The following is a 13,932-nucleotide window of genomic DNA, read 5'->3' as shown; positions in this document are numbered from 1 at the left end:
GCAATCTGTTTAGCTGAACTAAAGTGTGGATTGGGGAAGAGAGCTGCTCTCGTGGTAACGAACATGAATTATCCCCCTTGCTAAGCAGGATCCACCATGGTTTGCACTTGGATGGGTAATTTACATGTGAGCATTGCCAGATTTTCTCCTTGGGAAATTGGATCATAGCTCAGAGGAATAGCATCTACAGGTGAAATTCGGAAAATTAGAATATCGTGCAAAAGTCCATTAATTTCAGTAATGCAAATTAAAAGGTGAAACTGATATATGAGACAGACGCATTACATGCAAAGCGAGATAAGTCAAGCCTTAATTTGTTATAATTGTGATGATCATGGCGTACAGCTCATGAAAACCCCAAATCCACAATCTCAGAAAATTAGAATATTACATGGAACCAAGAAGACAAGGATTGAAGAATAGAACAGTATCGGACCTCTGAAAAGTATAAGCATGCATATGTATTCAGTACTTGGTTTGGGCCCCTTTTGCAGCAATTACTGCCTCAATGCGGCGTGGCATGGATGCTATCAGCCTGTGGCACTGATGAGGTGTTATGGAAGACCAGGATGCTTCATTAGCGGCCTTCAGCTCTTCTGCATTGTTTGGTCTCATGTCTCTCATCCTTCTCTTGGCAATGCCCCATAGATTCTCTATGGGGTCAGGTCAGGCGAGTTTGCTGGCCAATCAAGCACAGTACACTGTATACTTTTCAGAGGTCCGATATTGTTCTATTCTTCAATCCTTGTCTTCTTGGTTCCATGTAATATTCTAATTTTCTGAGATTGTGGATTTGGGGTTTTCATGAGCTGTACGCCATGATCATCACAATTATAACAAATTAAGGCTTGACTTATCTCGCTTTGCATGTAATGCGTCTGTCTCATATATCAGTTTCACCTTTTAATTTGCATTACTGAAATTAATGGACTTTTGCACGATATTCTAATTTTCCGAGTTTCACCTGTGGGTCCCAGGTTCACTCCCTGGCATCTCCAGGTAGGGCTGGGCGAGACTCCTGCTTGAAACTTTGGAGAGCCTCTTCCGGTCAGTTTAGATAATACTGAGCTAGAGGGACCAATGGTCTGACTCGGTATAAGGCAGCTTCCTGTGTTCCTATGCTGTAGTTGCAGACGACCATTGGATGTGCCTATGACATCACTGATCTGTTCCCACTGCTCAGTACAGTCTTGAGAACTCAAAAATGTTGAAACATTTTTTGGCTACTCAGTGATATGTACGAAAATTCATTTAAACAGATGAGCACGTGTGTATAGCAAAGTGTGCCGTTGAGTTGGTGTCAGCTCCTGTGTAGCTTGTTGGAAAGTGCTCCCTTTCATTCACACACACCCCACCCCACCCTGTGCTTATTTCTGGTGGTTGTTAATGAAGTTCCTAACATGCTTTTTAAAGAAATGATGCTCCCATCCCTCCTCTCAGTGCAGGAATGTAGGAAGCTGCCTTATATGAAGCCGATTCACTTGTGTCCCCTCTAACTATTTTCATCTGTGCATAGAATGAGTTTTGTTCTGGGCAGCAGTATCAAGGCAGTGTGTGCACATGTGCATTCAGAACGAGGCCTTCCTGATTCAACCTGAGTGGGATATAAAATTAACTCTGCAGACACAGGGAACACTGCTGTTCACTCGGGTGGGCGGACAGCAGGGTCCAACTCACTTCACCCCCCAGACAAGCAAGGAAATGCTGCGAGGAGGGTGGAGAATGCTCCTTGATGATCCATGCTGCTCCAAGCAGCGCAGATCTCCGGAGGCTGTGATGACGCGTCCCGGGCTCCGGATTTCCCACAATGCACCGCACAAGTGCAGTGCTTTAGGGGATACCCCTGTGAAATTGGTGTTCTCGGCCCATCTCACACAACTCCAGTCTACACACACAACCCCGTGCTTAGGGTAATGTGCTTGCACCCTTTAACCCAGGTAAAAGCCCAGGCTGGCAAGAGAAGTAGTGCTGGGATTGCAAGGGAGGCCGTCCCAGTGCAGCACACGAGCAGCCCCACCCCTGTAGGGCTTCCCTAACCTAGGTAGGGCTGCTTGTGTGCATAGCCTTGCTGAGTCAGACCATAGGTCCATCTAGCTCAGTATTGCCCTCACAGACTGGCAGTGGCTCTCCAAAGTTTCAGGTAGGAGTCTTTCTGAGCCCTACCTGTAGAAGCCAGGAATCGAACCTAGGACCTTCTGCATGCCAAGCAGATGCTTTACCACTGAGCTGCCGCCCCATTCCCAAGAGGAGCCTTGCTCTCCTCTGCAGCAAGGCTACTCTGCCCATCCATTGCATTTCTGCACGGATGGAGTTAACGTCACCGTAACACTAAGGGGAAAGCTGCTTGTCTGGACAAGCCCATGAAGTGCAGTGGGTCAGGGCACTGGTTCTTCTTGTTTGTCCTCACTACAACCCATAGGCTGAGAGTGTGTGACTGGCCCAGATTTACCCAGGGGATTTTGATGATTGGAACCTGGGTCCTCCCAATCCAGGTCCATCAGTCTAACCACCCTGCCTCTTTCTGTAGTACACGTGTCCCAAATGTTTTGAGTCATCTTAAAAGACGTTTTCAAATCTGTATAATGCATACCAGGTAGGTTTATGGGAATCCTCGAAAGTGCAGCACTCCACATGCAAGCTGGCTCCTCTTTTGGATAAAAATTAGCAAATTGCTGCAGTGCCTCTGATTCCATATATTTTTCTGTTGAAATCTCCCCCCACCCCCGTGCTTTTCCTAAAATGCATCATGCAGGAAAACTGCATGTTCTTGACTCTCTCTAAAAACAGAACCTGGCCTCCGCTGCATTCCCAGCGCTTCTACTGACCTTAGACACTTTCCAACTGTTTCAATGAGATTTGGAGAGGGGTTGTAGCCAAAACAGCTGGCTTTTTTTTTTTTTTAAATTAAGCATATGCTGAAATGCTTTGCTAAAGCAGATCCAAGGCATGAACCAAATTCCTTCAGTCTCTGTTTGAACTGGCTTGGAGAGGCTTCTCAAAATGTTTCTGGGAACGCAAAGAGGGTTGATCTTTCGCCAAATATGGCTTTGTTCCCATGGTCTCCATCGAAGATAGCTGTGTTCCTATTCTTGCGATATTTGCATTGTCATCCTTTGGAAGTTCCCCAGCCGCTGCTGCCCCTTTCTTTCTTTCTGAGGAGGCAGGCTACAAATCTTTGGAGTTTGCAAATCTTGATGAGGAAACTTCTTGAACACTTTTGGAAGATTTCACCTCTTTTTTTTAGATTAGGAACAATTTGGCAATTGTCCAACGTGAAGTTTTGATTCCACTGTTCCTTGGCAACCCCTTAAGTTCTGGAACTGTAATGGCCAACATCCTGGCGAATGAAGTGTTGTGCTTTATGAGCATGGCAAACTAGCAGTGCTCTGTGAGTTGCACCAGTCTATCTCCCCTGTCCCCAGAAGTGCTCCCTGGTTCCCTGAAGGCTGCATGACCCTCGGGGACGTGCTTCTGCAGGTGGAGATCAGCAGCCCCCACTATTCCACAAATGCATTCTGCCTTAGACCGGAAAGGAGTAACAGTGCGCGCGCGCGCACACACACACACACACACACACACACACACACACACTGTTCGTTAGAAGGACTGGTGCTTCAGTAACCAGGATATTGGCCAACATGTTGTAAAAGACCATGTCGTCCAATATGAACCTGCCCACTACTACAAACATTGGATGAGGCCCTAATTTGTATGTTTCTGCCTTCTGAAAGAAAATAGGTGTGGCACGTAAGGGCGTGGCAAAGAGCCTTCTTAGTGTTGGAGTCCAGTGCTAACTTAAAATGTCATGCATTTGCTTAGGTTATCTCCTGGAATGATCCGAATATTTTCTGTCTGTGCTCTGGTTCTTAGTGTTCACCCCATTACTTATCTGTAAGGCTGTATTGATCTTTAGATATGGATTAGAATGGCTGACATATAGAGCAAGGATGCACCAGTGCAACAAGAGAGCAGCAGCAGGGAAGCATTAATTTTTAATACGCTCCTCTTCCCCAGGAAGCCTGTGCCACCCAAAAATATGTCCCTGAAGGCTGTGCCGCTCTCAGGGAAGCACAGAGGGCTTCCTAGGGAAGGGAAGGATGTCAACAATTTCCATTTCCCCAGTGTAGTGGTGCAGTTAGTTTAGAAATTCTGTTAGGCTGCTCTCTCGCTGCACTGGTGAATCCTTCATAGATATAGATACACACACACACACACACACACACACACACACACACACACACACACGCCAATATAACTGTTGGTTTCTATTACTGTATCTGCCTTGAAGATCCATTTTGGGGACTCAAAGGAGGAGTATAATTACTTTAGTTAAATAAATAAATGTGACAATTTTTTTTTAAAAAGAAAAGCCCAGCTTTATCAGCTATATTCTAAAATATCAGTTTTAATATTTTTAATAGACGTTTGCCCTTGAGGTAATTAAATCCACCCACGAATACTGGAAAGCTTTACTTCACAAAAAGGCTGATGGGGAAGCTATAAAATGGTAAGTATCCAACTCACACTATTCCATCCAAATCCAGCCTTGGGTGGTTTTTATTTAGATGGTAGCATTTCTGTGCCCATAGATCTCTTCTACATACTGCCTTTTGTTGGTAATTTTGCTTAATTATTGTTTTTTGTTTTTTTAAAAAAAGATCTCTACACATGAGCCCTGCAGATTACTCGGCAATTAAACTTTAGTAACGGCTCCAAAAATAAATTGGTCTCTAATCTTCTGCTTGTAGTTTGCTTGCAAAAGTGATAACCTTGAATTTTCTTGAAGGTGCTTTTGGTTCTGTTGGCTCTGCATATTTTAGATGGGTGTTGAGTGGTCATACTGTGTTGTGTGGAAATAATGAAAGAGAGGTTTAGAGTAGTATTAGCTAGCCGAATACGGAATGTTATGAAATTGCTCCTTAAAATTAAGGAGTATCATTAAAATACTTTGTTCTTTGCTTATCCAGTTGTATAGAGGTTTGTATTATATTAATTTCTTTGTAGGAAGGTATTTCCCTTTGCTTTTCTTAACACATGTGACTTGAATGTTCTTTCCAAATGAATACATAATGGCCAGGATCAGCAAATAAGCTTGGAGGACTGAAGTGCATGTTCAGTCAATTTGTGTCCTGGTTGTTGGAGCCATCTGGTACTGAAGAGACAAGACGTTTTTGAAACTGGAGAGCGGCTTTTCCTCTTTGGCAGGAAAAATTGCTTCAAAAACCCAGGAAGCAAGTTTTTTCCCATTGCTGAAGAGGCAATCCACCCTGCTATTTAAATATTGCTTGTCTCTTCATTGAAAACTTCTGGAGAAGAACATCTGTGCTGGTCTTTTTCAAGTCCCTTGGAAACATGGTTGTTTATGTCCACAAATCCTGGCCCATGCAAAAAAGGGAGAAATCAAGGTTTTTGCATATAAATGTTACATGAGAATATTTATTTATAGGTGAAATGGAAAATAGAGTCACTACTTATTTTGATTATTTGTTCCTTGTCTGTATAAGGACATCCAGACTGAGACTCATGTGCTAGCAGGAAATTTAGTCTTCTGGACATGGCACAGCACAATTCCATGTGTGCTATCACATGATTCTAAAGACGGAGCATATGCATATGTGATTACTGAGTCAAGAAAGCTCAATTCCCTGACTTCTCACAACTCGGCAATTGTGTATATTTCACATCATGCATCATGCAGCTACTCACTGGTAGGGGCCAGGTGGGACTCTTGGGATATAAACCATCTTGGCATGGGTTCTCACAATCACTCCAGTGGTGGTAACTCACATTAAACCTAAATTCAAATGATTGTGTGATCAAGTCTTAAAGGTTTTTGATTGATTGCCAGATGACTGCAAACCATGGTTTGTCAGTTCAGACATTACATCAGATTATAGAGGCTGTTCTCACATGCAGCCTAACCCAGGCTAGGGACCCCCATCCTGGGTTAGGCTGTGTGTGAGAACCTCTGGGATCGCAGCACTGCCTTGCCCAGCTTTTTAGCCTAGCTGTTACATGAGGTTAAGGGAGTGAGCGCTCCCTTAACCTGGGCTGCTTGCTCTTGTGCAAACCGGACTGCTTTGAGCCTGGCCGCACACAGAGACAGGCACCTGGAGTGCTCATCTCTTGGGGGAATCCCCCAATGCATTGTGTAGTGCATTGTGGGATCTCTGGAGGCTGGGACAATGAGTCCCAGCCTCTGGTTACCCTCACTGCTGGGAGCAGTAGGGAGATGAATCTGTTCTGCTCCTGGCAGTGCTGGTCATGTGGGTGTGTGGTTTGCATGCCTTCAGGGTTGCAAGTGGTCATCTGGAGGAAGGTAGGTTGAACCCCCCCCCCCGACTGACTGATTGCAGGCAGTTGTGTGAACAGCCCCATAGTTGTGCTTCCGTATCCCTGGTATGGTGTGATGTGTGAATTGAGCCTAAAGTTTATCTGTCTTGACTATCTAGGGATGTGTTTACTAACTGACACATTGTTTCATTCATGTATTGATTCCTATGTTTGGTTACAGGCCATGGTGTGTACTAACCATAGTTTAGACTCCAGACCACCATGATTTGTGCAATCGATGGCTTATGTTTTTTCCTCCCTTTCCTTTCTTCTTTCAGAATCCCCATATGTTAACCCAAATAGTGGCCTTCAAAGGCAGAGCAACATTCCGAACAATGGTTTTTTCTCGTTGAAACCGTGGTTTCAGATCCTGGTTTGTGGGCCACTCACAAACCATGAGTTCGTCAGGGGATGTTGATTCATAACAAACCAGAGTTTGGCATTTGTATCTGAACCATCCCAATGGCCTTTTCTAGACGTTGTTAATAATATTTTGTCTTCCAGCACTAATCTTCTGGTGCACACCAGTCCGTACTGCTGTAATGAAGAGGATACCCAAGCAATTGTGCAATCTGTAAGGAAACGTTAATGATTCTTTGCCCAGGGCTGTGCAAGTCAGTAAAGTCAGGAGAGGATGTTGGAAATCTCGGCCTCCAATGCAAGGAGGCATCCGAATACAGGGCAATTCCCCTCGGTAGTGTGGCGGTGGCAACGGCTCTTTTGCTGACTCAGCACTGGCACGGGATGGCCAGGTGGCTGAAGACGATCTCGGGAGCATTTGGGGGCAGCTGGGGAGTGACGCAGCCTAGGAAAGTGTGTGAGGTGACTGGGAGGAAGTGTGGGATGGCTGAGTACTCTAGTCCTGCTCAGAGCTTCTCCCATGGGAAGGAACTTTGAGCCCGTCCCCGGAAACTCCCGAGACTCTGTTCAGCTACCCCCCTCCTCCACCGCATTACCAGGGGCAATTGCCCTGCGTTCTGTTGCCTCTTTGTGGTCGGGCCGGAATTTCCAACATCCTCTCCTGATGTGCACAGGCCTAATTTATTTTTCTCCTTGGATGCAAGGTGTAAGTCAAAGAGAAGGCCTGGCTTGGTAATTAAATGGAGAACAAAGAAGTGTGTGTGTGTGCGTGCGCGCGCGCGCGTGTGTGTGTGTCCCAGAAGCATAGGTGGGGAGGAATGTAGCCACTGTTATTAATCTTTTCAGTGCTGAATAGTAACCTTCATTTTCTCACATTCAGTGCTCTGTAAAGCCCCATTTCCACCCCCCCTTTCTAATACTGAACAGCAAGATGGACCATTTATATCTCGCCCGCTGCCTTTTTTGTTTGTTTTTTGCATCTGTCCTGTTGCCATGAGTTACTTCCAACACTCAGACTCGTTGACTAGCAGCAGCACACGCTAATCACCATGAGCCTACTTCATTTACTGCCTTGTATAATTAAATGCATCTCTCCACAGGAGAAGGGAATTGTGTGTATGTACGTATGTGTATGAGAGAGAGCATGAATGAATGAATGGTGATCTTCAAATTGATCTGGAAAAAAGGATGGCTTCTTTCAAGATTCTTTTGGGGGGATGCTCAATGTTGTATTGTAGAGCACGCAACTTCTAGAAAGATGCTAAAATTATAAATGCTTGCTTATATACTAAAAATGAAGCCCCAGATTCTGATCTGTTTATAACAACTACTTTGCCAGCTGCAATGATTGCATCAGTATGTTGAGTGTTTCCCTCCCTCTCATGAGTATTCCCAGCTATTTAGAAAGCTGATTTTTAACTAATTATGAACTGAAATGCTGGTTTTGTACATTTAGTCATACAGGCGTAGCTGGCACAAATGAGACCTCCACTTTCTCTTAAAAGCCCAGCTTTCAGTGACTCATCTTCCCTTATGTTTATTACAGAAGATCCTGTAAATAGTGCGCGTTCAGAAGCTTTTTCTGAATGTGCCCAAACTCAATTTTCTCCCATTGCTGACTCATAATTTAAAATACATATAATGTTCAGCTGCATAGCCCATCCTGTCCCAAAGGCTCAGGACAATGTCCAGTGTCTAAAGAACCTGCCTGCCACTAGATTTTGGAGTTGCATATGGTGAATAGCAATTCCTCACGCTGCATTGCAAAAGATTTTTGAAACTAAGGGGAGTTTGAATGCCGTGTCTAGAATGGCATGAGTGTGTGTTAATTCCCTGCTAACTGGGCAAAGAGGCATCTTTCAAAAGCACTGATTCTCTCTATATTAACCAAAGAACAACTGGCCCTATTCAGCCCCAGCACAGCATCTCTCCAGTGGCTGTTGCTGGTAGCTATCTTCTATTTCTTTTAAAACTGTGAGTTGTTTTAGGACAGGGAACCATCTTCTTAGTATTCCCCCCCTCCTCCCGCCCGCTGTGTAATCCACTTTGAGAACTTTCTTGTTGAATATATTATTTTGTTATATAAATAATAGTATTAGTGTAAAAAGAGAACTAAAAACCTTCAAAATCTCTCAAACCCTTGAGCTAGTCTAAAGGAGCTGTTGGCCTGTCCCTTAATAACACACATTTTCTGATTCTTCTATAGGCTGCAGATCCCGTGGAAGGATATTCTGTTTCCAAAGGAGGTAAGTTCTAAGCCCTATTCAGGCATTATAAAAATCAGGAACCATGTACAGTGTCTCAAAGAGCACATTTTGAAGCTCTGCCCCTGTGCTGATGTGATCACAAGCTCTGTTTTCCACAGTCCATGGCTGCAGAATTTGTTGACCAATGCTGTAACCCAGACCTACTCAACTTTGCCCCCCCGCTACAACTCCATAATCCCCAGCCACAGTAGCCAATAGCCAGGGATTATGGGAGCTGTAGGCCAACATCTGCAGGAGGGGTGAAGTTGAGCGGGCCTGCCGTAACCATAGACTGTGGGGGCAGAGCTTCTGAACACACCAGTTTAAGAGACAGGACTTCAGAGTGCACTCTTGGGGACTCTGTACATGAATATAGTGCTCTGGTTTTTATAACGCCTGAACAGGGCTCCTATGGTTGATTGCTTCCACATGTCCTGTAAAATTACTTTAAAGTAAATCAACATTGAAAGATTTAGGCACTATCCTAAGGTTTGTGCCACTAGAAAATTGCTTAAAATGGAGTATCATGATGATATGAGTGGCATACTGTTAAGGTGACATAGAAGTGGATGTTCCAGGGTAGAAGTTTAGGAATGGGGAATTCTAGGGTATGTATCCCAACAGCCCACTGAGTGTCAAGCAATCCCTTTTGTATGATAAATAAGCAATATATTTTATGTAGAGTTAGATTATATTGTAGGACCTAGGGAAGTGCACAGATCCAGCTGATTTGGTTCAAGTCTAGACTGGCCTCGAACCCAACTGGGCCAGTTCGGTCCAGCACCCCGCCTTGAACCCCCCACCCCGGTCCAGTCCAGGAGGGAGGGGTTTCACAATTTTCTTTTAATGAATTTTTACAAAAATAGTTACGTTACTCCCCTTGGGGGAGTTCCTGGAGGCGGCAGGGGGGGTCCACGGGAGGTTCCGCTTCCCCCCGCTGGCTGTCCTCATGCCCTGCTCTGGCTGGTTCAGCTGGCTTTTCAGACATTCGGCCACTCTTTGGCCAGTTTTCGGCCTTCTCCTAGTGGCCCGGCAGCCATTTTGGAGGCTGCACACTTGCTAACTTGGCCTCTACCAAGTTGTTATTATTATTATTATATTATTACTTCTTATTATTATTTATTATTATTATTATTATTATTTACTAAAAAGTTCGTGAACCCCCCAAACATTTGAGAGTGTTCGGTCCGGGGTCGGACCGAACGGGGTGGTTTGGTTCAACCCTGAGCCATTGAACCGACTGGCTCGACGTCAAACAGGCTCAATGTCGAGCCAGTTTGCACACCCCTAGTGTGCAAACATTCAGCTGGTTTTTTGGATGTTCGGCCGCTCTTTGGCCGGGTTTTGGCCTTCTCCCAGCAGCCTGGCAGCCATTTTGGAGGCCGCGCACCTGCGCACTTGGCCTCTGCCTTGTTGTTGTTGTTGTTGTTGTTGTTGTTTACTAAAAGAATTTCGTGAACCCCCCCAGAAATTTGGGGGTGTTTGGTCTGGGGTCAGACCAAACGGGGTGGTTCGGTTGAACCCCGAGTCATCAAACCAAACTGGCTTGATGTCCAACTGGCTCAACGTCGAGCCAGTTTGTACACCCCTAGTGGGACCTATACTTAAATAATCCTTTTATGATAGGAATTCCCAACCTGTGGTCCTCCAAATGGTGAACTACAACTCCCACCGCCCCCTGCTACAGTTTATTGTGGCTGAGGAATGATGGGAGTTGTACTTCAGCAACATCTGGAGGACCACAAGTTGGGAACCCCTGCTTTATGATAAGCACATTCAGTACCCGTGTGCAGTGTACACAATTACAGTGCTGACTGAAAGTCCTGCCTCCTGCATCAAAGCACTACATAGACCCACCCCTCGTACAGCATCTATCTGCAGAGATAAATGTGATACCTACAGAGAGATCCTCCTCATAATCAGGAATCCTACTTCCCCAGTATTCCTGATCATCGTCTTTACAGATAAGTGCAGGGCTTGTGGTCAGCATGGAGGGTACAGCTTTGAAAAATGGGGTGGAGCTTTCAGCTGGCATTCAAACAGTGTACGCTGGCTTACATACTGTGCAAAGTTCCCTGTGCATTGTAATGCAACGTGCACACAGTTGCCAAGCAAGTGCACCCTTGTGCAAACACAAGCATTATGCAGTTGGAGCTGCATGATAGTATAGTATGCTGATTATTTCCAGTGGCCATACTATTGTGCAGCACCTAGCGTGCACTTGCACCACTGCATGCACATAGCATTACAGTGTGCACAGAACTCTGCACACGATGTCAGCCACTGTTGCTGATCACCTTATGCCATTGGCTTACATGCCCCACAATGAAACGCAGGTGGTGCAGACCCACCCACACCACTGCAGGGTTCTTAATCACCCAGTGATACTGGTGTGCAAGAGGGCTGTACCAATACTACTGATTCTTGTGTGGTCGCACATCGTGCACTGCTTCCAAGAGTCAGCAGTGCCGGTACTGCCCACTGTCGCTGGTTAATTTAGAGCCTTTGCCAGACATTGTGAAGAGCTCTCTATTGAAATATGTGACTGTTAAGAAATGAGGTATAATGTGCAGTTTTCCTACAAGAAGTCTTACCTCATGAAGAACTATTACTTAGTTCCTAGTTTTACAAGCTTTCAGGTTAATGTTAAAAGAATGACTTTTCTACATCATTGAAATTTCCATTAATAATATTCTTTTAATGTTCATTTGTATAAATAGATATTTATTTTAACAATAAAAAAAATTGACATGGCAAACTTGCATCTGCTTCTGAGCACATAATACAAATTGTCATGATGTTGGTGGGACTTGCTCCTTGGTAATGTGTGTGTTGGAATTTGGGAATAAAGAGGTTTCCAGAGAGAAGTGTTCATGAGTGTCGAGTATGCTAACTTCATTAGCCCGCACCCATGCACTCTCTCCATGTTATATATATGACTGCTAATTCCCAAGCTGACTGGCGCTGCTCCAGATGTACTCGTGGGCTCTGCACAGGCAGCAGAGTAATGGAGTAAGTCAGCTCCTTTAGTGCCAAACTATTGTGTTAGGGAAAGACCACTTTCTGCTTAACTTTCTGCATTGCTGCTACTATTGCGGGAGAAGCTGCCATCCTTGAAGCAAGGATCCTGTGCAAGCTTCTAGTAATGAAGCATGAGTGCAATTACGCAAGAGCGCTCTTGTGCAAATGTGCAAAATTTGCACAGACACAGTTGCATGATGGATGGCCACTGGAAACACCACCATCAGTGGCATGCTGGATGGCCACTGATTCAGACAATCAGTAGAAAGCAGACTAGGTTCCCTTAGCCTGCTTTCTACTGATCGTGAGAAGAGCTTCATTGTCTGATACATTTTTAGGAGAACTGGATCACATAATAAAACAAGACTACATTTGGAAGGATTCTTTATGTGTATTGATTATACACAGAGGACAACAATTATCTATTTATATCTGGGCTGCTCAACTTTGGCCCTCCTGCAGATGTTGGCCTGCAATTCCCATAATCCCTGGCTATTGGCCACTGTGGCTGTGGAGTTGTAGTTCAAAAGCCGCTGGGGGGCTTATGTTGAGCAGGCCTGATTTATATGGTCTTATTCATTACTTATGTATGTTCTTTTCTCTCTTTCTCTAGTTGATAAGTGGTACTTTCTTGGCCAGTGATCACTTGAATTCTCTAAAATGTTGAACTACTTGGTTCTCTTTCTTCATATACACATACACACAATTTGCTGAAGATATACAGGTGAAGGCACCACTGAATGGATTCTGTAGATTCAAGTCTTTGTGCAATGCAAACCATCTGTCATGTAAATAAAAGTGATTTTTCTTTAAAGAAGAGAGTTATCCCTGTGTGTCTGAAATCTCTGCTGCACATTTCAAAGTGAAAAAATATTCAAAACAAAGATCCAGTAAAAACTGGGCAACACTATCCAGACAAAAAACAGATCCAGAGTAAAGCACTCTCAAATGTGATTTTCAATTGTTACTGAATGTATACTTAAACTCATTAGAAGTGCTAGATGGAACAGAATGGCTTTGCTGATCTGAGTCTGAGCAACTGTTGCAAATTTCTAGATGTGATTTCAAGAGGTCTCTGGTGGTCAGAGAGAGATAGAGGCTTGTTGTATTCTATCTAGTAATCTTTTGTGTTTTGTTGTTTGGAAGCTTGTCCCAGTGGAGAATGTTGGGGTGGAGTCAGAAAGAAAAAGGAAGAGGAAAAAGGGATTTGCTTCTGAATAAAGTTTTAGCTAAACCACCTGAGATTGCTTTGTGTTTACAAGGGAAGCAGTTATAAAACATTTGGCGATGAGATTTTGAACCAGCTATGTGTGTGAGCCTGTAAAGCTTGTGAAAGTTCCTGCATCTTTTTAAAAATTGTATTGCTGGGCCTACATTCCTGAACTGCTACATTCTGCAGGTGGGGGAATTTGTTTGAGTATGGTTACGTTATAAAACAAGAAAGAGATGTTCCCAATATTCGGGACCAAAACAAATAATTAAAATGAGGAGATTTCTGTCATATTGGATGATGGAAAGAAATGGAACAGTTTGAGGCTCCTGCATGCATACTATGAGACGATGGGAAGGAGTCTGATCTCAAAAGATGAACTGAAGAGGAATTTGACCTTGCTCCCAGTTTTGATGTAACAGAGGTTGTTGATGAAAGTGATGGACACTCCTCGGAACCAGAAGAAAGATCACAAACAGCTCCTGTGCTAGAGAATTAGAAGTGTGCATGACAGGAGACCACTTTGTCACTAAATTTTAAATCAATTCAATTTCGGTTGGGTTGTTATAAAGGGGAGGGATGGTATTCTACTTAGTAATATTTTGCATTTTGTTGTTTGGAGGGTTGTCCCAGTGGGAATCTGTAGAGAGTGTGGGGGTGGGATCGGAAAGGGAAAGGAGAAGAAGAAAAGTGGAGTTGCTTCTGAATAAAGTTTTAGTTCAACCAGCATAAGATTGCTTATGGGGGAGCAGTTATAAAACA

General features: G+C 44.2%; 1 protein-coding gene across 2 annotated transcripts in view; it reads left to right on the top strand.

Annotated features, from left to right (window-relative positions):
• Positions 1-12,777, top strand: part of PPA2 (inorganic pyrophosphatase 2) — a 36,700-nt gene extending 23,923 nt beyond the window's left edge. Inside the window, exons 9-12 of one of the 2 annotated variants that reach the window (XM_053256721.1) lie at positions 4,422-4,507; positions 6,838-6,907; positions 8,900-8,939; positions 12,574-12,777. In XM_053256721.1, coding sequence (XP_053112696.1) covers positions 4,422-4,507; positions 6,838-6,907; positions 8,900-8,939; positions 12,574-12,602 — 225 coding nt within the window. In that variant the 3' untranslated portion in view covers positions 12,603-12,777. The remainder of the gene's footprint in view (positions 1-4,421; positions 4,508-6,837; positions 6,908-8,899; positions 8,940-12,573) is intronic. The other variant, XR_008308725.1, reaches the window with a different exon arrangement.
• Positions 12,778-13,932: the final 1,155 nt, after the last annotated feature.

The sequence above is a fragment of the Hemicordylus capensis genome, chromosome 5 (assembly GCF_027244095.1).
Source record: "Hemicordylus capensis ecotype Gifberg chromosome 5, rHemCap1.1.pri, whole genome shotgun sequence".
NCBI lineage: Eukaryota > Metazoa > Chordata > Lepidosauria > Squamata > Cordylidae > Hemicordylus > Hemicordylus capensis.
The sequence above is the reverse complement of the archived record's forward strand: the minus strand, read 5'-3'. Positions and strand labels throughout refer to the sequence as shown.